The 26736-nt window shown below is 37.0% G+C and overlaps 1 protein-coding gene across 1 annotated transcript in view; it reads right to left on the reverse strand.

The window, feature by feature from the left end:
• Positions 1-25257, reverse strand: part of LOC307166974 (NACHT, LRR and PYD domains-containing protein 3-like) — a 72709-nt gene extending 47452 nt beyond the window's left edge. The window contains exons 1-3 of the mRNA XM_079885798.1: positions 25125-25257; positions 17680-18709; positions 7263-9212 (exon numbers count right to left, since the gene is read on the reverse strand). Coding sequence (XP_079741924.1) covers positions 7263-9212; positions 17680-18656 — 2927 coding nt within the window. The 5' untranslated portion in view covers positions 18657-18709; positions 25125-25257. The remainder of the gene's footprint in view (positions 1-7262; positions 9213-17679; positions 18710-25124) is intronic.
• Between the last annotated feature and the right edge of the window lie 1479 nt (positions 25258-26736).

The following is a 26736-nucleotide window of genomic DNA, read 5'->3' on the forward strand; positions in this document are numbered from 1 at the left end:
CTTTTGTGCTGTTAATCCCACATTGCAGTGACAAACTAGCACAGTGTGAAACAATACAGTGTTAGAGTGTTACGGCTAGATGCTTAGCAACGGACAGCCAATCAAGTGCCTCATGTTCACATGTGTTGGACCGTCACAGAAATTGTATAAACAGTCGTTTCAGCGTTTGATGGGCAACAGAAAACTCGCCAATTTGAATAAAGAAGAGACATTTTCATTCTTTCCTTTACAGTCCAAAATGACCATATAAAAAAACTTGATAGCATTCGGCAATATATAATATGAGGACGCGCAATGCAAGAGCCTTGATGTAAACACGTGGCGTTCGTCAAATCAATGACAATAACAACACAAATATGCAAATAAGAACGTCCACCCAGGGTTTAGGAACGTACAGCATGAAACATCGGTTTATAAATACCCAGGATTAATTGTTAACCCTTAGTAAATTATGATAAGTGTGAAAGTTTACAATGACCCAGGGTTAACTATTTCAAGTGTGAAAAGCCTTCTTGTATGTCAATAATTAGTTACAAAACGGATAGTTCTGGACCATGTGTTGTCACGGTACCAAAATTTCAGTATTCAGTACCAATACCAGTGAAAATCCACGGTTCTCGGTACCAATTTCGGTACCAACGCTTAATTTAGATTAAATTTACATATATTAAAGTGTATATCACAGTTACAAAGATGGAAACTGTAGTATTAAAAACACTTTACAATAAGATTCCATTTGTTAGATAACATTAGATAAAATGACCTAACAATAAACAATAGTTATACTGTCGCAATTATTCTCCTTGGGGTTAATTTAAAAATACATTTTTAAAATCAAAAGTTAACATTATTTCTGTTAACATTATTTAATGCACAATTAATGAAGTGAACAAACATGACCAATCAAGTGTTTTTATACTACAGGGCCTAGGGCTGGGCGGTATGACGGTAGATATCGTTACCGCGGTAGAAAATATCAACTGTAGCAGATTTTTTCATTCCGTGATACCGCGACATGTAAATAAGTGGGCGTGGTTAACTCACGTGCAGCGTGCGAGAGACTGAGACACTGAGATTTGTCAAAGAAACATGGAGAAAGCAGATCAAGAGGATCCACAAATGAATTACGTTTTCTAACGGGTTGTTGTTAACGTGGTATTTTCGGGGGGGGGGGGGGGGGGGAGGCGCAGCAGTCAACTAGAGCATTGCAGCACCCGTAGGCTACAGTTTAGAGGAGTGCACGATCGCAACGGGGAAAGCATGAAGCTTACTTGACAACAACAGTTCATATATCAATATCGTAACGAATAGAAATAACCTTAAATAATGTATAATTATCTGCATCTTTCTGTCTCTTATGTATAGTTACTTTTTAACGAAAATACTTTTTAACACGAAACTCGCATTCAGTATGACACGCGAGCGGTTGCCGTGGTAATGAACAACCTGCTTGTTAAAGCAAAGGTATAATCCTGTATCTGAGGCAAAATTACTAAATATGCAGCGCAAGTTATATATTTCTAACTCCAAACAATTGCCCACTGAAACAGCTGATCAAATCTTGCTTCGATTTAATGCGTGATTACAACTTGTCATTCAAATTAACTGATCGCATTTTACTGATGCAAAAGACGCGCGCGTGCACACGCACTGAGAGGGAGCGCGGCGTGTCGGTGTGTTCACCAAGCTATGTAAAATAATGGCGCAGTTACAAGATGTGTATAATTTACACTACTTAGTCAACACTAACAGTAGCTGCTGTTCGGTTTTCATACTGCTGTTCTCTTAGTCACTTATGAACTTGACACTTCTGAACCTCTCTTGATTAAAGCTTTAGATGACAGGTTGCCAGATATCACAAAAAGAACAAAACAAGCCTTTTAAAAGCAGACATGGCAAAAATGTACCGGGAAAACATTTAAACATAACTAGTATCTATCTAAAAGGAAGTAACTAATTTATTATGAATAGAATAGTTCAGTATAAAATATTCAGATATTATAAACTGATTGATGAAGTAAAGCAATAACATGAGATTGAAAAATTAGTCAGCAACACTTTATTTGAAGTTGAATTGAACCTATGAGTTGAATTTAGTATCAATCAGTTGGGGACAGTTCATCTAAAAGTTGATGAGAGTGTTTTGTTTACTATATTTAGCTATTAAAATAGTTTACCAAATAAATAATTTACCAAATAAAAGAAAAAGAAAATTCAAACAAAGTGAAGTACTTTTCATTTCTAAAGTATTTGGGTTTATTTACTATACAAAGCCCTTTTTGTCAATTTTTCGAGAATAACTACAGATATAAATAACTATATCGTGAAATATATTGTTACCGTGAAATAAAACTAGTCATACTGTGAAACATAATTTTGGTCATACCGCCCACCCCTAACAGGGCCGTTGAATGCTTGAATCTGATTGGTTGACAAACGTTCTAGGTGTGCATTATTTTCAGGGAAACGCACAGCTAAAGTAGTTCCAGGCAGGTCTTGACCGCATTACAGTTCCATATCACTTTGCATAGCTAACTGTAATAACGGAAAATAGGATACAATTCATAAAAAAAAAAAAAAAACATATTCATAACAAAATAGGTGGTAATGCGGTCCGCTTCGCGTCGTGACCACATTACCACCTCGGGTGTACATTATTTTTCTAATAATTCAACGGCCTAGGGCTGGGCGATATGGCCTAAAAAAAAATCCCCGATTTTTTCACAAAAAATTCGATTTACGATTTAAACCGATTTTTTTTCTTCCCCTACTTAAAATCAATCTGCAGATGACAAAGAAATTGTTCAAAACAATTTTTAACTATTTTGTTTTGATTTTCCCTTCTGGGATTTGTTTTGGATTTTCCCCTTGGGGTTAAAGTGCAATCAGAAACAGCAAGCCAAAAAGACAAGATGGCAGGCCCTACCTTTGTAAACAGTGAAAATGTAACATAACATAACATGAAATGGGTGGATTGGGATTGGTGGGGAACGTGAAAAAAAATGTACATCACAATAAAGTGTATTGTGATTGTCAAAACATTTGGTAACTAAACAGAATTTTATTAAGTTTAGTGACAACACAATGTTTACATGGTACAATGACTGGTCTGCTACTGTTTTTATTATTGCTTTCACAATTTCAATTAAATTCTTGCGATTTGATTCTGATCTTGATTCAATATCGATTCCTTTGGATAAATACTAGGTGCAGTAGATACATGTTAATTTAAAGCCCTGTCAGCTGGTATTATTATTAAAGGTTAAAAATAACATCTCAAATTAAATATAATGCGTTTTTTTATAATAACAAGTTCAACATTATAATATTTTAATGATATAGGTAAAAATATAATAAATATGTAATATAGTTATCATATTTAGCTAAATACTCCTCTCTACAGCAATTATTTTAAAGTCCAACTAACGTGCTATGGTCATTAATGGGCTTTCCAGAGGTAAAAGTAACTTTACGTGACATATTGTCCTCTAGCTGTTAGACCTCTTTCCGCAGTTGAAAAACACAGATCGATCGATTTTATTTCATTTCGGTAAGTTGAACTGTATCTTTCAAATTACATATTGATCATTCGTGTTTATTTAGCCTACTATTAACTAGTAGTAAAGAGTAACAGATGATCGGTTCACGTGCCGCTTGAACTCTGTCAGCGATCTGTCAAGCCCCAAAACGGTGTTTATTGTTTGAATTTCGTAATTAAATCGACAGAATCTGAGAGCTGAGAATTTGTTTCATAGCAATAGTAACCTTCTCTGTCTTGTCTGTCGGTGTCAGTGTCCTCTTTGCTTCGCGATTTTTCTCTGCGTGAGAAAATGGATGTGTAGCGTGAGAGCGTGTAAAAAGTGACGATTGCGTGAGTCTCACGGTGAATTCGTCAGAGTTGGCAGCACTGCGGATTCAGTTTGTAAGACTGTAGATTGTTTTTTGGCGGGTGTGTTTGTGCTGCCGCGGTCTTGCCGTGTTGTTTGTGTATCTCTATGCCAAACGTGCGGGGGAAGAGCTGAGCCCGTTCGGAGCTACGGGAGCCCAGAGGGGAGCGTCGGCGAATGTTAAAGAGAAAACCGATTTTCATTCAAAAAAATCGACGTAAACTGCACAATCGAATTAATCGATAAAATCGATTTATCGCCCAGCCCTACAACGGCCTGTCGTCAATTATTCCTTACATATTAAATAACATTCACAAACATTAATTAATGTTGTAAAAATATATTGTTCACTCAATGTGTTGATGTTAGATAACGCATTAAGTAATGTTAAAGCCCATGTTGCAGGTTAACCACCACTGTCGATTAATGGGTACATAAATCACTCAAGATATGTATATCATTTTTAAAATGTCCCAAAAATGGTCTTAAAGACTAGTTTTTTACGTTTTTGGTATTAACGGGTTTTTTTTACGCAATTCGGTGATGACGTCACGTTGGGGAGAAGCGGAGGAAAGGTAGCCTCAGCCTAGTATTATGGTGCGTTCAAGCTATCTCGTATAGATCGTATTTACGAGTTGAACGCCACCACAATGTCGTAAATACTTAATAATTAAATGCATGGTCCGAGGAGAATGAGTGGAGAGTTGGTGAAGTGTCCTGGACTGGTGAGTTGCTATCATTTAGCAACGCAGCAATGAGCACTGGAGCTAGTCTACGAGCAGCAGTGCACAATAACGACACATTTTTATTTTTTATTTTTTTACTGTCATTGAATAGCACCTAGTGAAAAATCAACGTTTTCTTTATATCTAGTGGCAGTGATCATGATGTTAGTTCAGATGAGTACCGCTAACCTTTGTCATAGTGTCGTAGTACTGGTAAACTTTGTCTTTGTCATCTAGAAATAGAAGGCATCATGCTAGCTATATGGGTGTTTCTAAGCGTTTATCTCTTCCTCCGGTGAAAATGTTGTTGCAAACGTAGCCGCCGCGTGTCTGTCGCTGTGTTAATTTCTTTGTTAAATTCTTTAAGCAACAGCCTCAGGTGGAACGGCAACGGCATTCTGGCGTTGTATTGCGCATGCGCGAATTTAACTGCTACTTAGCGACGTTCTACTGCAACGGTCTACTACGGGAGAACAGCTGATTTGCCGGAGTCGCTACAACGTGAGAGATTAGGTAAACAAATGTTATGTTTTATGGCATATGACAGTGTAATTGCATCAGTTTATGATTGTACCACTAGTCTTTTATATAATATGCGTTTAAATCTTTTAAACTTAAGCTAATTTTAACTTTTTTACTAATTGTATCTCAATAAATGAATTAATGCCGCGTTGCACTGTCCTGTTTACGGTTGCTTAGTGATTTTTATGTTCTTGGCTACGGCGGTGTGACAGCATACTTCCGGTCGCCGTAGCCGTTCCATTCACAGCTGTTGCTTAAAGTCCCTTTTATGTGGGCACCGGCGGTGCCGTCCCATGGAAACTGCATTGGAAAGCTTGTTGTGCTGTAGGGAAGTGAGTGCGTTTTGGTCGCTGGTCGAGCTCACCCCGCGACCAGATGTGACGTGCCTCACTCAGCATCCAGAGTTTTTACACCCAGCACAAACAGTAGTTCGCCATTGTCAATCTACCTATATATTTCTATATATTTATCTATCTAGCTGCTAGCTATCTATGCTAATGTTATGCTATCTGGCTGTCTGCCTATCTCTCTATACTAGCCTATCTATCTATCTATTTATCTGTCTGTCTATCTATATCTATGTATTTATCTATAATCTGCGCTAACGTTATCTGAATACTCTCTTCTGCTACTCGTCTCTCTAGTCACTCTCAATGCGGGCCGCGGGCTTTGGTAAATTCTCTCCCCAACGTGACGTAATGACATTGTGGGGAAAGGAGAATCGTTGCAAACCGCTGTAAGATAGTACATACTTTTTCGTATTATATTCCGCTTTGTGATACCCAACAACATAAAATACAATGAATAACAGTTTAAATGTTTATTACCAACAAGTAAATTGCACAAATTCGATGAAAAAAAAAACCCTGCAACACGGCCTTTAATGAATGGTATCTTGTTGTAGTGTTACCAAACTATACAGGAGATAAAACGTGTTTTATTTGACTTGACTGTACTTATATTTAATCCAAAACTGCATTCATATTTAATTTTCAAAGGGATTTTTAAACCTGCTAAGAGTTATCCAGCCAAGAATAAGCCTAGAACTGCTTTTCTGAAGGACTGATATTAATGACGAGCGCAGTTCGCACCGCTTTCTCCTTTCCACAAGTGCTTGCTCTCCCGTGGCGTCGTTGCTATGCAACCATGAACATAGGCGCGCCTGGAAAAACGAGCGCGCCGCGTCGCTTCTATTATGAGTGCGCTTGTCGCGCACCTACATTTGAAATAACGCGCTGTGAACGACCCCTTATGGCAACGTGACATTAGCCTAATCCAAAATATTTCCATATGTGGCTCTTTCCTCCTTTCTTGTCAACAAGTCGATTTACAGCCACCACATCAGCCGGTCGCCATGTCTCAGAGCTTTTATGAAGAGGACGCAACTGCACGTGCACGCGCTTCGGGCATACGCGCATCAAGTACTGGGTTTGAGAAAACCTGGTACCATGACTTAAAAAAAAAAAATTGTACCGACTTGGTACCGAAGTACTGGGTCTTTGACAACACTATCTGGACCTTGCTTCTGAATGGTTGAGCCGTGTTCTAAGCCGTAGTAAATTACTCTACAAGGACTCAAGCCATCCAAGCCATATAACATTTTCAGTGCTCTTATCACGATTACAGTACCATAGCATTAAGGCCCCGGACTTCAAATTCAACACATCAGCTCGTTAGTAAAGACTCCAAGACCTCTAATATGTGTGTTAGATAAGAGAGACATTAAAAATGTACAGTGCTGGGATTGAAAACCACTGACCTAAATCAAGATATTTCTTATTTTAATTCATCCTCACCGCAACTAGATATATGAGGTAGCGTGATTTTAAAAGTGTGATTTCTAGACCTGGAAAATGAATATATTTTTCTAAAATGCTTAATCCTTATCCAGCAAATTATGAACAATGGAAAAGTCATGTAAATTCATTGGTTTAAAAGATATTCAGCTTTTAAAACTTCAGAAAAGTAATTACTTGGATTTCAATTATAATTACAAATTAAAATAATTATTTTAAATATTTTAATCTGTAGACATTTTAAATTTATGTAAATAAAAAAGTCATTAAAGCGCATTTAGCTAAACTATTAGCCTACATGAGAGGCATTATGTTCATATTTTCACACTCACAGAGCTTTTCTGCAGTTCCTCAGAGCAGGTAACAGTCTCCTTCGACTCTCCTTTGATGATCTGATGTTGTACTTTTTAAGGTCAAACTCATCCATCACCTTTTCTGACATCAGGATCAAGTTTGCCAAAGTTGAACATTGTGCAAGAGAAAGGTTTTTGTTACTTGTTCCAGATTTTAAAAATGCCTGCATTTCGTCAGCAAGAGAACTATCCTTCATCTCAATCAAGCAGTGACACAGATTCATCCATCTTTCAGGGCTGACATTGTCTTTCTTTGTGTTTTTGTGTTTTTTAAGGTTTTGGATTATTTTCTTGCTGCTCTCAGGGATGTTGTCTGTGTGAATCAGCAGATCCTGTAAGAGCCTCTGATTGGACTCCAGTGAGATGCCATGAAGGAATCGAAGGAAAAGATCCAGGTGTCCATTTTTACTTCTCAAGGCTTTATTCGTTGCTTCCTTCAGAAACACATCCAGAGGAACAATCTCACACTGAGTTCTGGACTTTCCTGTCAGGAACATTTTAAGAACTTCACTGTTCTTGTATAAATAACAGAAAAACACATACAGTGCTGCGAAAAACTCCTGAAAGCTGAGATGTACAAAGCTGTAAACCTTCCTGTGATAAATCACAGATTCCTCCCTAAAGATCTCAGTGCAAATCCCAGAATACACTGAGGCGTCAGTGACGTCTATGCCGCTCTCAATCAGGTCCTCCTCATAGAACATCACATTGCCCTTCATCAGATGATTGAAAGCCAGTTCAGCAAGTTTCACAATCACTTCTCTGTTGGACTGCAAGAGTCTCTCTGGATATCTCTCTTCATACTTCTGGTTCCTCATACTAGTCTGAATGAGGAGGAAGTGTATGTACATTTCAGTCAGAGTTTGAGGTATTTCTGCACTGAGATCTTGTTTCAGGATATTTTGAAGCACAGTGGCTGAGATCCAGCAGAAGACGGGTATGTGGCACATGATGTGGAGGCTTCTTCCTCTTCTGATGTGTGAGATGATTCTGCTGGCTTGATCCTCATCACTGATTCTCTTCCTGAAATATTCCTCCTTCTGAGGGTCATTAAATCCCTGAATTTCTGTCACACGGTTGATGTAGTTTGAGGGGATCTGATTGGCTGCTGCTGGTCTGGTGGTGATCCAGATGAGAGCAGAGGGAAGCAGATCTCCTTTCATGAGGTTTGACATCAACACACCGACTAATGAAGACTCAGTCACATCAGAAACTTTCTCACTGTCTGAAAACATCAGTGTAATTCTGCTTTCATCCAGACCATCAAAGATGAACACAACTGTACATTCATCATAAATCTCTGAGTCCAGATCTTGAAGTTCAGGATGAAAGTCCAGCAGAAGTCTGTGAAGACTGTACTGAAGATCTTTAATCAAGTTCAGCTCTCTAAATGGAAGAACAAACATGAAATCTACATCCTGATTGGCTTTTCCCTCGGCCCAGTCCAGAATGAACTTCTGCACAGAGACGGTTTTTCCAATTCCAGCGATGCCTTTAGTAAGAACAGTCTTGATTTTGTCCTTCTTCTCTCTTCTCTTCTCCTCATATCCTAGTTCAGGTGAAGGATCAAAGATGTCATTGCAGTTGATTGGAGTGTCTTGGAGTGTCTTGTAACTTTTCTCCATCTGTAGCACCTCATGTTCTTCATTCACCCCTTCACTCTCTCCCTCTATGATGTACAGCTGTGTGTAAATCCTGTTCAGGAGGGTCTGATTCTCGTGTAGTTTGATTCCCTCAAATAAGCTCTCATACTTGTTCTTCATGCTGGTTTTGTGCTGGTCTTTGACTCTCTGCAGATCATCATGCACTGGCTGGTGAGAGTCGAGCTGCAGGGCTGCTTCTGTGTCATGATGACTGATGTGTTTCTGACAGGAGGATGATGAGCTGGTCTGACAGGACACATCTCTGATCTGGTCAGCTCTAACATCACTGAAAACACATTAAGATGAACAGAAACACAAAAACCTTTGTTAAAATAAAGAAAATATTTAAATATGTCTATTATGAAAATCATACCACATGTATAAACTGTCTTCCTAATATATTACATGGAGATCCTCAAGGTTCTGTTCCCGCACAGATTTTGTTTACCCATGTCTTCAACAAACTGCAAATTAATTAGACACATCAGGCATTTGGGGGCAGATAATAACCTGCATATTAAAAGTAATGAGATATCAATATTTCAGTAGTCAAAATGTTGGAAAAAATAGAGAGGCGGCTACAAATTTTTGACAAAGTTTTACCAGAAACCATTATTTTAAAATATCACAGAAACACTGACATGAAGAAAAAGCAGTGTTCATGTCAAATGATTATATATAATTGATTTACTTGTAAATCGACAGATGATACTTAAATCAACAGTTATTCTGAAGAATATGTCAAGTTTGCTGTTGGATTAAGATACTATAATTTCATGGCAGTTATTTTTACCTTAAACTTAATGTTAGCAGTTGTTCTGAGTTCTCCAGAGTCCCCAAACTGTGTGATTTTTGTAACAATCATGTCAGTTTTAAGACACATTTTTTATTATCACTTTTTTTATTAATGTTTTACTCTACAGTTGTCCAGTTTTGGGGGGATACAGTACAGGCCAAAAGTTTGGAAACATTTCTATTTTTAATGTTTTTGAAAGAAGTTTCTTCTGCTCATCAAGCCTGCATTTATTTGATCAAAAATACAGAAAAAAAAAAAAATAGTGATATATTATTACAATTTAAAATAATTGGTTCTCAATTTATTATACTTTAAATGATCATTTATTTCTGTGATGCAAAGCTGAATTTTCAGGATCATTACTCCAGTCTATCACATGATCCTTTAGAAATCATTCTAATATTCTGATTTATTATGAGTGTTGGAAACAGTTCTGCTGCTTAATATAATTGATGAATAAAATGTTAAAAAGAACTGCATTTATTAAAAATAAATAAAAAATATTTTTTAATTATATAAATCATCTTTACAATCACTTTTTATCAATTTAACACATCCTTGCTGAATAAAAGTATTGTTTTATTTCAAAAAAAGAAAGAACAAAATTACTGACCCCAAATTACTGACCAGTAAGAGTATATTGTTGTTACAAAAGATTTATATTTTTAAAACATTTTCTTCTTTTTTTTTTTCTTTTTTTTTTTTTTACTTTTTATTCATCAAAGTATCCTAAAAAGTATCACAGGTTATGAAAAAATATTAAGCAGCAGAACTGTTTCCAACTTTGATAATGAATCCTCATATTAGAATGATTTCTAAAGGATCATGTGATAGACTGGAGTAATGATCCTGAAAATTCAGCTTTGCATCACAGAAATAAATGATCATTTAAAGTATAATAAATTGAAAACCAATTATTTTAAATTGTAATAATATATCACAATATAAATTTTTTTCTGTATTTTATCAAATAAATGCAGGCTTGATGAGCAGAAGAAATTTCTTTCAAAAACATTAAAAATAGTAATGTTTCCAAACTTTTGGCCTGTACCATGTGTGTGTTTGGCCATGTGTGTGTGTATATGTGTATGTGTGTATATATATATATGCTAAGCTAAATAATCATGAACACAATGACGGGGTGAAATGGGCTGTGATGCATGGGGCACCAGGTAAAATCTTGCCTAGGGCAGCAAATTGGTCAGGGCCGGCCCTGCTCATTTTGATTTAACGAATTACAACGTGGCCAAAAACAGTTTGATACTATTAATTAGTGAATGCTAAAGACCTATTTTTTGTGAATTGGTGAATATTCAGGTGAATTATTTCGTGGCCACGAATTAATAATAATTATTAAACTGTTTTTCTTACCTGTGAAGATAGCTCTTCAGTGAAGGCCGACTATTCTCGTACAGCTTTTTATTCCTTTTTTTTGTTTTTTTTTGTGAATTGGTGAATATTCAGGTGAATTGTTTCGTGGCCACGAATTAATAATACCTCAGCACGTTTTACAAGACCCTTCTCGATCGCAGCGGCAACGAGCACTTTGATCACTTGATTTAAAAAACAAAACATTTCAGCGCTAGATCGCCTAAAAAAAAACGAACGAAATGAATGCTCTGCTAGTTAACTGGAGAGGTTTTGTTTATTTGTATTGGTATTCGTGCCACGAGATGTTTCAAAAGTGGTGGGGACAATATCGACCTTAGAAAATAGTGGTGGGGACATGTCCCACCCGCAAATTTCGCCTATCTCGGGGTTGCGGCGCGCACACTATGGTTAACCGAGTATTAACCGCTAAGGGCCTCAGTTAACGGTTAATGAAAAACTTGAAAACGTGCAGCCCTAGTATTAAGTTGGGTGTCCAACTTAGAGATAATCACCATATTCATAGTGAAACCATTATATTAAACAAATTATATATTAATCATATCAAATATCACAATTATTGTTGCTACTGTAAAGCCAATATTTTTGTTTATGGGATCTCATTCAAAGCTTTCAGAATCTTTAGTTTTAAAATATTTTTTCTGTGTTTTTAAAATGAAGAGTTTAATTTTAATGACAGTATATTATTAAACAAAAATGCATTTACTTTATTTATTAAAATAAACAGAACTAAAGTGATTGTTTTGAACAAGTACTAACTTAGATATTATGCAAAACACATTACTAGTATATTGCTAAAGTATTTGTATCAATACTGGGGGCCTTTTGCCCCATCCTCAGGAGTCTTTTAAATCTTATAAATGTATGAAGTTTTTTTCTTACCCAGTTTTTACCCAGACTCTGGAAAGTCGGATCTTAAAGGCCCTCCTTATTGCCGCCTCATACATTTACAATATTTTTTATCAAAACAAACAATTTTAATGATTTATTTTTCCCACAAAATGTATTGATCCATCAATATTCAATAAAAACATGTTTTTTTTCTGCAATCGTATACTACGCATAAAGAGCAAATGGCTCTGAATATATTTTTGTTCTGAGATTCTAGAGGCAGCCAGAAAAACATACTCAGTTAATATTAGATCAATACTATTATTAAAACTACAACTGCAGACCTGAGTTCACCTTCACTGCACCACAATTTGACAGTGTTTAGACCGTCAACATAACAATAATCTCAGACAGCAGCGTTTGATCAATATCATCAGCTCTGTCGGCCTAGAGAAGTTTTAGATGCTGTTCTGATCAGACTCTTCACTGATAGCAACATCATTCATCTGAACCTCAAATAATATTGGCATTAATCAAAATAATTATGCTGTTTTGTGCATATATAATACATACATCTTCTGTTAAGCTGCTTTTAAACAGTTTATATTCTAAAAAGTGCTAAACAAATAAACTGTGGTAAATATTTCGATGGTTCAACTAACCAGAAGTTACTTTGCAACTACATGTGAACTACAAGTCATTAGAGTGTGAGTAGACTGTTTAATATCTGCTAAGACTTTATTTTGATTAGGGCTGCACGATACTGGGAAAATATGCGATATTGTCGTTGAGTATTGTAATAACGATATTTTTTTGAGATATAACATTTCCCTAGAGAAATGATATTTATTTTAAGCTTTTTTATCTTTTCATAATTTGTATATGTAATGATCATACAAAAATAAACAGGTATGCTAATAGATATTCTTCTGATTTTCAGAAAAATATTTTAAAAAATTCAGGAGTCACACTTGCAAAATTTTTATTAATGGTTGTCTGTGAGACTCTGTTATTGTCACTTGGCATTTCGTTAGCAGTTTTGGTAGATTTGGGCTTACACTTTTTGAAGTCTTCATATAGCTCCCTGAGAGTGCATTCCAGATGACTGTGGAGATTAGTTTCCTCTCGACGTGGCCACAATTTTTCGGCACGACTTATCACTAATGTTCACATATTGCGTTTTTTGCACGTGCAAATTCGTTATTTCAAATGCTCATAATGGAAGCATGTTTTTCCAAAAACCAAACGATCAGCTTCAGCCTTTCCGTAACAATATCGAAAGCTCGGCCGAACAGCTGATCATTGCTGTACAGGGCGGGTTTTTATTTCTCATCTCCATAAATATATCTAGTAGTAAAGCTAATGCAAGGGCTAGAAATCAATAGGCTCTATGCACGATCACTTCCGCGTTTTGTCTCAGCCCGCCCAGTTACATCCGGTGCTGCGTCAGAAGCCGTTTTTGCATTTGGTGGAGATAATGGTAAATTACACTCGCTGTTTACAAGAACTTCCAGCGGTTAACGTGAATGATGTTAACAATTTTGTGAGTCTGTCACACCTAAGAGTAAGAAAGAGAAGGACTTTAAATTATATATTTCGAGCTATATCGACAACTTTGAGGGTGAGTATTCCTTCATATCATGCGAAATCCGACTAGCGAATCGGTTTCTAAAATCGTTGTCTCCGTTTTTGAGAAAATTAATTTTATGAAAGTTTTGCCGCTAGTACACTTCGCTATAGAACGCGCTATGCGGAAGTAAAGACGCTGGCTGAGATTCTACCGGAAATACGTCAGCAGCGTTCACGCACAGAGCCTATTAATCCTTTGCTGATACTTCCTCGTCATCATGGAAAGCGCTCAGCGCAGTTAATGGTTGCATAGCAACGACAGACACAATCGCTTGTGGAAAGAAGGTGAAAGCGACGCGGCCGCTCTTTCCAGGCGTTTTTAGTCTCTCTTTTAGTTTTAACTCTCTACGATACGCATATTGCATATATTATTAATGTGATAACAATAATTTTTCGACATATTGTGCAGCCTTAATTTTGATGATCCTTAACATTTTACTGACTATAAGCAACTTTACAATTACATGTCAACTTATTCTATTAACCAGAACCCTAACACCTTACCCTAACCTAACAGTCTAACAGTCTACTAATACTCTACTAACAGTCTACTAACAGTCTACTAACAGTCTACTAACAGTCTACTAACAGTCTACTAATACTCTAATGAGAGTTAGTTGACATGTAGTTGCGATTTACTTATAGTTAGTAGAACGTCTAAAGGCACTTTTCCACTGCGTGGTTCGACTCGGCACAACTGGGCTCAGCTCGGCTCTCTTTATTTTTGGCTGGGTTTGCTTTTCCACTGCAGTTTAGCACCGCTTCTAAGTGATCATAGGCGCCGATCTCATGGTCAAGCACCCACAGAAAAATACAAGATATATTGTATTGATTTTAACCAATAAAAAATCTATTACAGTTTTCAGACACGATTATCTTCACCTTTTTATATTTATTTGAGGCTGTTTCTATGGCGTTATTTTAATGACAAATGTCGAGAGCGCATCCAAGTAATGCGCGAGCACAAATCTCTCAACTCGCAGGCGGATCTCCTTCACTCTCACACAGAACTGGATGCTCGTTCTCAAATATACAGTCTCAGGCTCTTGCTCTCGCTCAGACATTACGTGTTCATGCTCAAACTCAAAATCTCTACTTGCTCTTTCTCTAGAATGTTCTTCTCTCCTGGATTTAATGTTGCCAGAAGCTTTCAACCACCAGACTTTCACGAATGACTGATGAAATAACACGTGTACCTTTCAATTGTAAAGAAATTACGGATTCACCTTTATTTCATGAGATAGCATTTTCAAGCTGATTTTAGTCAGCCAGTTCTCAAGTTATTTTATTATTTAATAGTTATTTTTGAGTTAAGTGCTTATTGTAAACAGGTATTTATTGAATTATTTTATTTAGTGAACCGCTACGGATCATCCGATATCAGCGAGAGCACGACTCACGACAACACTCATGGAGAGAATGTGACTTTGTTTGGTTGGTAACATAGGCGTAACTTGCGGGTGGGACATGTCCTCACCACTTTTTGTGTAATGGAGTGTGGGCACTGGCAGAAACATAAATCAGTGCCTATGGGTGGGATTATAGACTGATCGTTATAGTTGTGCCGCCACCTCGTCTACTGGCCACGATACACACATTTCTTTTTTCAGGTTGCGTGTGACGGTCGTTTAAAGTAAGTTGTTTAAAAAAGTCGTGCAGACAAATGATCCTGCGGTGGCTGTTGATGACTATTTAAATCTGGCGGGTTTGGTGTCTCGTGTCGCAAATTCAATGACGCTGCAAATTAGTGGTCTGCAGTGTTTACACGTCACATTTTAGTCTCGGTACGGCTCACTTGGAACCTCAACCGAGGTGGTAGGGCTGTAAAATTAATAGAATTTCTAATCACGATTACGATTACGGATGCCATGATTAAGTAATCATTCAAAGCCGCGATTACAAAAAATAAAATGCGCAAATGCGGCGGCGCGCGCTGTGTATCGCTTCACTGTATATAAAGTGCAAAGGAAACTACGAGCATGCAACGTTGTTATGTTGTAAATTAGTAAGTCACAAAATAAAAGTAAAATACCAATAAATCACGTTACTGGTACGTCATGTGTTAGCTGAGAAGGATTTGCATGCAGGGATGATTTTCATTCTATTCACCAGGAGAAGTTTCCATGTTTCATTAACAGTTCTTGGTAACTGTCGTTTCAATATTAACCCCAAAATGCCACTTTATTTTCACTTTGTGTTTTTTTTTATATTTTATTTAAATGACTGTGGAGGCTCATACCAACATTGTATTAACAAAAACTAGTTTGGGACTGCTATTTAATAGCTTTAGCATAGGCCTAATGTTTATTTATTAGTAGTCTTTACTATTAGTCATATTCTTACAATTTATGTGTATGTTAAGTAAAGGGGGACAGTACTTGTGTGTGTGTTCACAATTTTTAAGTAACTGTGTATTATAATATGCCTATATATATATTCAATGTAAATTGTGATAATTGTAATTAATAATCACATTTCAAGGGAATAATCAGCAATTATGATTTTTGTCATAATTGTGCAGCCCTACGAGGTGGTACTAAAAAAAGTAGCAGGTACTAGGAACTTTACACAGTGGCAACCCCCCAAATGTGGGCCGTACTGAGCCGTATATCATGCAGTGGAAAAGCGCCATAAAGTGGACCGTCGAAATAAAGTGTAACCATAAACTGACTGGGTTCAGTAAAAATTAAGTTCAATCAACATTTGTGAGATAATGTTCATTACCACAAAAATGAATTTATACTCTTCACTCTTTTCTTTAAAAAAAAAAAAAAAAAAAAAAACACTTCAATTGTAAAGTGCCTCACTGTGCCTCACTCAATTTTGCTTTTTGCAGAGAAAAAGAGTGACGGATCAAGAGTAATATTTACTTTATGCTGAAATATAATTGAATATGTTTGTTCTGAAGTATTGATAATTGTGAAATTTCACTGACATTTAAAATGACTCATATCATGAAATAAGACTTTGATCAGATCACCCACCTATAATCGTGTTAAATAATCGTGATTTCAATATTGAGCAAAATAATCGTGATTATGATTTTTGCCATAATCAAGCAGCCCTAATAATACAATTAGAAACATTCTATAAACCCTCTGCACACAAAAGTATAATTTCTAAATCATAATTACAAACAGAGCATTAAATCTATGCATTAATGTAAAATAACGTAAAATTAAACTTAAATTTATTAATGGGGAATTATTTAATTCATTGTCACAAGATGACTTTCAATGTGGTTTATTTTTGTCAGTTATATTTATTTATTTTTATTTAGGAGTAAGAATCATAACTATTATTTGTGTCAGTCATTGATGTTTATTTGATATTTTGAGGAGCTACTTTAGAATATTTCAACTGGGACGACCACTAGTGAAAACTTTTTCATTTTAGTTACATTTAATAAAAGATTAATGTATAACTTTTTTACTTCTGTTGTTGCTTGCTTTCACTTCAGCAATAAAATCCTATGTGTCTTTTATAAAAAGAGGCCAGTAGTCCAAAGCATTTATGAAATTAAAACCCTTCAAGTTTTTAAATCACCAAATGGAGTTTGAATGTCACCTAGCGGCCATATTGGCTACTGCGCCTAAAACTCCCAGAGCATATTGATAGTTTGAGACAAATTTGGAAGACAACTTGGTTGGATTTACCGCTTTGACTTGCAGTTTTAGGTGCCCAGGCACAGGTTTTATATTAATAGAAAATAAAAATAAATGTAAAGCAGCAGATTCAGTTCAGCATCCATTTAAGTTTGGATATATAATTTTCCAGTCTATGTTTAAGAATAGGATCGCCAGGTGAGAGGCAAATGAGACTAACTAGTTATCTGGATTCCAAGACTATCATCTATAAATATATTAAATTTGGATACATATATTATATAGCCTTTTTACCCTTTATTTTAACAACTATTTGTGCGGCCATACACACACTTGTGTTTGTGTGTGATATTGCCAGTGTTGTAGCCTAGTTTTTAGGGACGATTAATAATATAATATAATATAATATAATATAATATAATATAATATAATATAATATAATATAATATAATATAATAAGCCCCAGCAGAATCTGGACCGACCCTGAACTTCATGATACTCACACAGAGTCAGAGGTCACAGCAGGTCCATCACTGAGATCAGGGGGATCACGCATGGAGTTGTTACTCTTCATGGACACACAGCTGGATACTGGAGATGATCCATCACTGAGTTTAGGGGGATCACGCATGGAGTTGTTACTCTTCATAGACACACAGCTGGATACTGAAGATGGTCCATCACTGAATTTAGGGGGATCACGCATGGAGTTGTTACTCTTCATAGACACACAGCTGGATACTGGAGATGGTCCATCACTGAGTTTAGGGGGATCACGCATGGAGTTGTTACTCTTCATAGACACACAGCTGGATACTGAAGATGGTCCATTACTGAGTTTAGGGGGATCACGCATGGAGTTGTTACTCTTCATAGACACACAGCTGGATACTGGAGATGGTCCATCACTGAGTTTAGGGGGATCACGCATGGAGTTGTTACTCTTCATAGACACACAGCTGGATACTGAAGATGGTCCATCACTGAGTTTAGGGGGATCACGCATGGAGTTGTTACTCTTCATAGACACACAGCTGGATACTGAAGATGGTCCATCACTGAATTTAGGGGGATCACGCATGGAGTTGTTACTCTTCATAGACACACAGCTGGATACTGAAGATGGTCCATCACTGAATTTAGGGGGATCACGCATGGAGTTGTTACTCTTCATAGACACACAGCTGGATACTGAAGATGGTCCATTACTGAGTTTAGGGGGATCACGCATGGAGTTGTTACTCTTCATAGACACACAGCTGGATACTGAAGATGGTCCATCACTGAGTTTAGGGGGATCACGCATGGAGTTGTTACTCTTCATAGACACACAGCTGGATACTGAAGATGGTCCATTACTGAACTCAGGGGGAATATGCATGGAGCTGTTACTCTTCATAGACACACAGCTGGATACTGGAGATGCTGCTCTCTGAGTGTGAACAGACACCTCCTCCTCTCTCTCCTCACACACACTCATTTTACAGGTACGTTTCTCCTCTTCCTCCTTGATGTGACACTTTATGTAAAGGCCTGTATGTGGACACAGAAAACATAACAAAACACAATTGAATTGACATTTTATTTAAGTGGCATTTAATTAATGTTAACTTAAAGGTGGTATCAGTGATTTCAGGCCCAAAAATATTTTTTATCACATTCATCTAATCTTTCCTAACGATCCGCTAGCTGCCCGCCCCATAAGCATGCCGTCAAAAAAACACGTCTCTGTAGGCAGCCTAGGCTCTGAGATCTGCACACAAAAACAAATGGTTTCACCAAACACTCAAAACCAAAACAAAACATTGTTCTCGTGCACGGCTGCACACGAAGTCAGAGCTGAAGAAAAAGCTGGCTCAAAACCTCACAACACCCTCCCCCTGTCGGTGATTGGTTGGAACACTATTTGTTTTGGTTTTGAGTGTTTGGTGAAACCATTTGTTTTTGTGTGCAGATCTCAGAGCCTAGGCTGCCTACAAAGACGCGTTTTTTTGACGGCATGCTTATGGGGCGGGCAGCTAGCGGATCGTTAGGAAAGATTAGATGAATGTGATAAAAATATTTTTGGGCCTGAAATCACTGATACCACCTTTAACGTCAACAGTTTTTCTCCAGTTAATAGAGTTTGTTTGTAGAGCAACATGTCCGACATGTCCAAGAGGTCCTCGCTGCAGCCTGTAGCACGATGACGTAGCTGGATCAGATCCAACACGTACTGGACGCTGTTATGCGCGGTGATGTGCTTTGGTGATGTCATATATGCATGCACACTAGTGGATTGTGATTGGTGTTGTCAACTGGAGTGCATTCTCCAGTGAATACAAGATGTATCGAGTGCCATATAAACTGACCAGTTGCATTTGTTGTGGGGACTTATTTAAAGACTTCCTGCCAGGCTATATAGGAGATGGAAAGGAATACTTTGTGCATTTTACACGACCAAAGACTTTGAAGGTTACTGCTCAGCAGACTGCTTCATCTGTGACGGCAATCACTATAGCCCCAAGGACAACTATTTATAAAGTTAAATATAAATGGCCACTTGAGTGACAACTGCTTGATCTGACTGCTGTGATCAGTTTGTATATTAAACTTAAATTCAGGTTGTTGTTGGTGGTGTTGTTTTTTTAAATGTACGTACATGTCTTGCAGACACTGAACAGCAAATTAAGAGGAACCTTATGTACAGATCACTGTGGAAAAATGAGCCATTAAAGAAGGAACTCTTACCAGACAAAATATCTTTAAGCAATTTTTTTATGTTTGACATCTGACAAGATTTCTTTTCTTGATACTAGAGATGCACCGATTGATCTGCTGGTGACCGGAATTGGCCGATTTTCACGTGATCGGCCGTGACCGGCGACCGGCCGGTCAGTCTGACAAATGCCGATTTTATGCCGGTCAAATGCACTCGGGCGCCGCATGATTAACATCACGCAACATCAGCATCACACGTGCACACGGAACTCACATGTAAAAAACCTCGTGAATTACGTCCGTTCAGACCGCAAGCGCGTATTTTTTTTCGGCGTGCATGTTAATCAATGAGTGCATTCACAACGGGAGCAGCGCGTGAGCGTCAAGCAGGAGCGTCGCGAGCAGTGAAGCGCGTGTTTCGGCGCCGAGTCTATTTGCTGCACTGCTCACGCTCAATTAAAGGGAAAGCACACTTTTGATGGACAAAATAGCCTAAATAGGATTTCACAAAAAAAGTGCCCAAAATGCACAGAATTTGCGTGTTTTAACAAGAACTGGAGGAGGCTATGTCAGAAAAGAAAACGAAGACTAATATTTATAGAAAATGTACCCATTTAAACTTGTTTTATTATTCAGTTTGTACAAGTGATTGCAATAGGCCTGTGTGTGTGCTTTGAGAAATATCTTTATACTGCAAGGCTATATTTATTTTATTTTTTATTTATATATTATTTTATTGCCATTCCCTGTTTTCATACAGACGTTTAGTTTGCTAAATACATATATAAAAAAATTATTGGATATTGAATGTGAAAAGGAAATGGTTCTTCCATAACACTGCACTTTAGATGTGTGTGAATTACCCACACCTGGAGTAATTTATATAGTTCTATTTTATAGCGTTTATCTGTTCAAAACAATATGTATATGCAAATTGTAAAATGTTCTATTACAGAAAAGATATAAAATAAATATTTGTGTGTGCTGTAAAGTGGTTCGAAAAAATGAAATCGGAATCAGCTAAAATCGGTATCGGCAGGTCAAACTTAATGAAAAATCGGAAATCGGAATCGGCCCAGAAAATTGTAATCGGTGCATCTCTACTTGATACTGTTATTATTTTTGCATTTTCCCTTGAATGTGAACTGGTATTGTAAGTTGTTTACAGATCTTATTGTATTGTACCACTAGGATTAAAATTACAAAGACAACTACTTGACTCATTTTTGCTTCCACTCAACAGCAAATAAAGTAAAATAAAATGGCTTAATTTTAAAATGTTCTATATACACGCATTAAAAAATATATACTTGCAGTGACGACATGCTAGTAATCCATAAAATTTAGGTTTAAAATCACGTGATTTAAAATGTTGTAAAATTAACTATTTTGCATTTATATAGAGAGAAACTAGGATAACTTGCATCACATTTATGTAAATAATTACTTATTCATCAATAATTACTTATTACTATTTATCAGTACTACTACTACACAGGTTAGAACATCATTTCAATACAATAATGAGATCGGTACTGCGCATGTGTCTATGACGTCGCCAAAACACACCACCATCCAGTATGTATTGGATCTGATCCAGCTACGTCATCGTGCTACAGGCTGCAGCGAGCAATATTAATCAACTGCAGAACCGCAGAACCATGCGTTATAGCAGTGTGAGGATGACAGCGCCAGCCTAACAGTCTGATGCCGGAAGTGGGCGGAGTAAAAGTCTGATGCCGGAAGTGGGCGGAGTAAAAGTCTGATGCCGGAAGTGGGCGGAGTAAAAGTCTGATGCCGGAAGTGAGCGGAGTAAAAGTCTGATGCCGGAAGTGGGCGGAGAAAGTCTGATGCCGGAAGTGAGCGGAGTAAAAGTCTGATGCCGGAAGTGGGCGGAAATAACTATGGCGGAGCACACGGTAGAACAAGGAAAAGAAGAAGAGAAGAAGGTAAAAATAAGTTATATCTTTGTTGGATGCAACATACTTAACGTTAAACGTTTATCCAAAACGGCTCTAAGTATTTTGTAAGTTAATAAGTAAGGGATAATGTAGAGCGAGGCGTAGGGCTGGGCGATATGGCCAAAATTTAATATCCCGATATAGCTCATTTGATATCCCGATAACGATATACATAACGATATAGCAATTTTTCTGTTAATTCAGTTCATGAATAGTCTACCGTAAATCCTCTAATATTGGCCTGTATTCCATTACCGGCCGGGTCTCTAACATTGGCCGGTCTCGCTGTTGGCGGAGGTAAATAATTATTAGAACCAACGTTTTTCTGGGCAGGCCACAACATTATGCTTGTGATAGTAACATGCAAATACCACAGGGGGGCAATGTTTGCTAACGAATCCAAGCCATAGCTACGGTAGCCTGGTCATGTCAATCACTTCGCTCTTGACTCGCACGTGACGTGAGACTTCAGTCACCGGTAGGCTAACGTTGTTTACCATGGCAGCCGCGGAGCCAAAGAGGATTTTTGCCGAAAATCTATTTTTTAACCCCCTGGGTTCGACAATCGCGCCGGCGCGATAGGTTTTTTTTCTTATAAGTGCAAAAGAGATTCAAAATATTCTGTTGACTTTGATCTTAATTACGGAGAGCGCGCGCTATTCAAACGCAAATAATCTGAGGCGATCCACGCAAACCTGTGATCACCCACAATCAGTTGGATATGTTCACTTTCAGGTTCACCTCGTTTTCATTTCGAGGAGCAACGGATCCGGTTGAGGAATAGGTCAGTTCTATATTTGCTTTGTTCTAATCGCAATAGTGTCTGTACACGCAAAAAGACTGTTTAAATATGAATCGCGTTTCTCTCTGTGTGTGTGTGTATGTGTGTGTGTGTGTGTGTGTGTGTGTGTGTGTGTGTGAATGAATGAATGAATGCACAGATGCGCGCTGTTGTGGAGCTACTAACGGGTTGGGTTGGCTGGTCATCTAGTTGAGAATTAACTTACCCTGGTCTGAACCGCGTCTACTACCGTCTTCCTCCATGTTTGTTTATGTATTGCAGCGTGCATAGGCATGCCGTGAGGTTAATTCTGCCGTAAAACGCCTTATCGTGGCGTAAACGATAGAGCCTTATATAAAACGATAGACATTTTCTATCGTCCAGACGATATATTTCATCATATCGCCCAGCCCTAGCGAGGCGGTTGTTATAGCGAATACAACCCTGACAGTCTGATCAGGACCCCGACGTGAAGCGGAGCTTGAATCAGCCTGAAGGGGTTGTATTCGCTATAACAACCGGCTCGCTCTACATTATCCCATTTATTACATGGCTACCTACCAAATAAATCAATAATTTGACAAAATATTGATTTAAAAAGGAGTTTATTGATTTAAAAACAATTGTATTGCTTCCGCTAAAGAAAATAGTTTGTTCCGTCTCTGTTTTTCATGGCAACGGTGTGTTATACTTAGCAGCGGTCTGTTATCAAGAAACAACACACCACATATAATAAATAGCGCTACAGTATATAATAAATGTGACTAAGTGAGAATTGTGTCGAAGGCACTTGATCACGTATTGTTATTTTACATTTGGATGTGCAGGTGCCACCTAAAGACAAGAGACTGAAATCGACGACGAGGTATGTTTTTATCGTCTCAAACGAGCACATGAAAGAGCATAATTTCAAAACATTAATTTACATGCATCCTGAATAAAACACAATGTATTGTTTTAAATGAATTAAATATTTCATTCCTTTTTTGTACTCTTCTCTCATGAAGGAACCACAGATAGTCAAAGACCTCAGAAGCACAGTTGGATGACTGCGGAAAAACTGCCACTCGTTCAGAGGTTCTGTGGAAGAGCCAGGGTATCTGAACTTAAAGAAGGAAGACCAGGAAAAGATCAGGCGGGGGAAAAAAGATGATCTGGAACTGGCCAAAGAGCCTTTCATGTTTCGGTTCCAGTTTAAAGAAGACATGGAAGTTTTTCTTTGCAAGTGTCGTGATGAAAGGCACCTCAGGATTAACTCCATTTGTATGGAGTTTTGATTTATTTTATGTATTTTTCTCGAGAATTATTGTTAAATGTGTGCCTGCATAACTTTTATTAGATTTATTTTCTTTGGTTTGATTTTGTTTTATATTATATAATTTATTTATTATTTAGTTCTATTTTGTATTTTTAATTAATTACTATTATTTATTTGGAGCAGGTACAGCTAGTGTGTGATTCTTTTGATGTTTCAGAGGGAAAAAAAACTAATTTTATTTAAATTAATAATTTTAGTTTTTTTCAGTCCATCATATAATTGTTGTGTATTTTCTATGAAAAAAAATGGTTGGTTGAGAATTAAAAAATCAAATGTTCAAACCCTCAAGTTTTGTTTTCATTGTATTATATATATATATATATATATATATATATATATATATATATATATATATATATATATATATATATATATATATTAAGCTTTGTACAATTATATTGTTAATCATTTGACTCAACAAAACAAATGGATAAAGTATAATTTTAACTTTTAAAAAAAACTATTAACATTTGTTAATAGTAGTATATTGTCTTTTGTTAATAGGACAAGACATGATTCTTATCTTTTATACTATTTGATATATATATTTTTTATATCTTTTTTTTTTTATTCTTTATAATAACTTTGTTTTAAACTTTGAAACGTTCCAAAACATGGAAGTAGCGCCTTTCCGCCTTGCTGCGCCCACTTCCGGCATTAGACTGTTTAGGCTGGCCACATTCTCTGGGCTGGCGCTGTCGTCCTCACACTGCTATGATGTATGGTTCTGCGGTTTGTCTCAACATGTCGGCCACACGTTCAAACTGCGTCCTCGTTTAAACACTGGATTCATCTTCACTTTAATGACACTGCTGAACTCTAGCTGTGTTTTTCACAATCTGTTTTTCGTCTCGCATTAAGCAAATATGATGTTATTTTTACGTGTTTATCCTACGGCCACACTTTCGTTCCAGTCTTACTGCGTCACTGAACACACATTATAATACTATAAAAAATAATAAAATACGTATTTAAAGTCAACCTAAGATTTCAACATTAAAATAATATTCTCCTGTTAAAGGAAAAAGTAAGTGCGAGTTTAACCATTTTCAGCCATTTTATGAGTGTTACAGTTGACGTGTCGTGAAGTAACTTAGGCCTAACGTTAGATACGAAGTTCGGCATAAAGTCTGTTTAGACGCAAATACTCTATCGATATTACAGCTATGAAAAGTTTAACGAACTTACTGTCACATGTGAAGCGAGTGCTGATTTTCTATCTTCCGAAATGGCGTCTTTACAGTCATCGACTGATTTCGGTTTCACTGTGAGAAGAGTAAACATCCAGCAGCTCCTCCTCTTGTCTTTTCACACTTCTGGCTTTGGCATGAGGAAATAGGCTTGTTTTAGATGCGCCTTGCCTCGACTGAAATGTATGCGAGAGTAGGCGGCTGCAGTGAGGAGGAGGAGTGAAAAAAGCCTACCCGGACCCTTCTCGCAGTGGATCTGACTGTGACACCTGCGAGGAGATCAAAGATGAATATCGCGGGATTCAAATAAGCTGGATGTAATTTAAGTTCTGTTGCTTTTATATGAAAATAATTATAATGAACAAGAAACCCATTTAATTACATGCCAAAGACGTGTTTATCAATCATTTTTACTCTAATTACAGACATGGGAATAGGCTACTAAAACATAATTTATACACAAAAACATGAGATCAGAGTTTTAAAATCAAACAGTTTAAAAGAGAACAAAACCAATCAGCAGTCGGTGGAGAGCAACTGCGCTTGACTGCAGAATCCGACATATGAAGATAATATGATGCCATTAAGAATCGCATGCGCAGGGTAAGATTTGTGAAAGTGTACATAAGATTGCAAGCGTAATAAATTAAATTTGCATGCACAAGAGAAGATTTGCAAAGGTGTAAATCGCATTTTACTGTTATTGTGAAGCTGCAGCTTCATGCTAACGCAAAATTAACCCTTTCACGCATAGTGGTCACTACAGTGGACAGCTATTTAAAAAGCATTTTCTTGAATTTGCGCGGGTTTTGATGGCAAAGTTGCACATCAGCCTCTTCAGTGGACCCTGGTACATCATCCTATATATTTGCAACCAAGTTGTAAGCTGTTGTGTTTCGATTTTTTCCCCCTCCAAACCAAGATGGCCAAGGGTCAGTCAGACATGCCAAGTTGCTCCGGAATATCCACCCATTCCTTCTATCCTAGGAGACTCTTGTTGGTAAAAAAATAAATATTGCAGCATCAAGCAATATCTAATGAGTCATATCACAGTAAAATTTTCCAAGTTTTGATTTTAGATTGGGAGAAAAATCTGACTAATCACCTGTCCACTGTAGTGGACCTCATGCATCAACTGCTATATTTCAGCTACAATTCATACTTATACTGTGAATATTGTTTTTGAAAATACTTAATCTGCAGTGACTTTTATTTACTGTAAAATGTATTTGTATTATTAGAATGTAATTTTCATTGACAATGAAAAAAGTTATGTGATAATGTATGTGACTTGTAATGCATTACTCATTTCATCAAAAAAGTCATCTAATTACGTAATGCATTGTTAGATCAAAAAGTATCTGTTTACGTAATGAATGTTGCTTGTAATGCATTTATTTACTCGTAACATTAAAAAAGTAATCTGATTACATAATGCATGTTACTTGTAATACGTTTCTTTACTCGTAACAACAAAAAGTAATCTGATTAAGTAATGCACATTACTTGTAATTAATTACTTGTTAGATCACAAAGTAATCTGATTAGGTAATGCATGTTACTTGTAATACATTACTCGTAACATTAAAACAAATCTGATTATGTAATGC

The sequence above is a fragment of the Squalius cephalus genome, assembly GCF_949319135.1.
Source record: "Squalius cephalus genome assembly, chromosome: 1".
Classification (NCBI taxonomy): Eukaryota; Metazoa; Chordata; class Actinopteri; order Cypriniformes; family Leuciscidae; genus Squalius; species Squalius cephalus.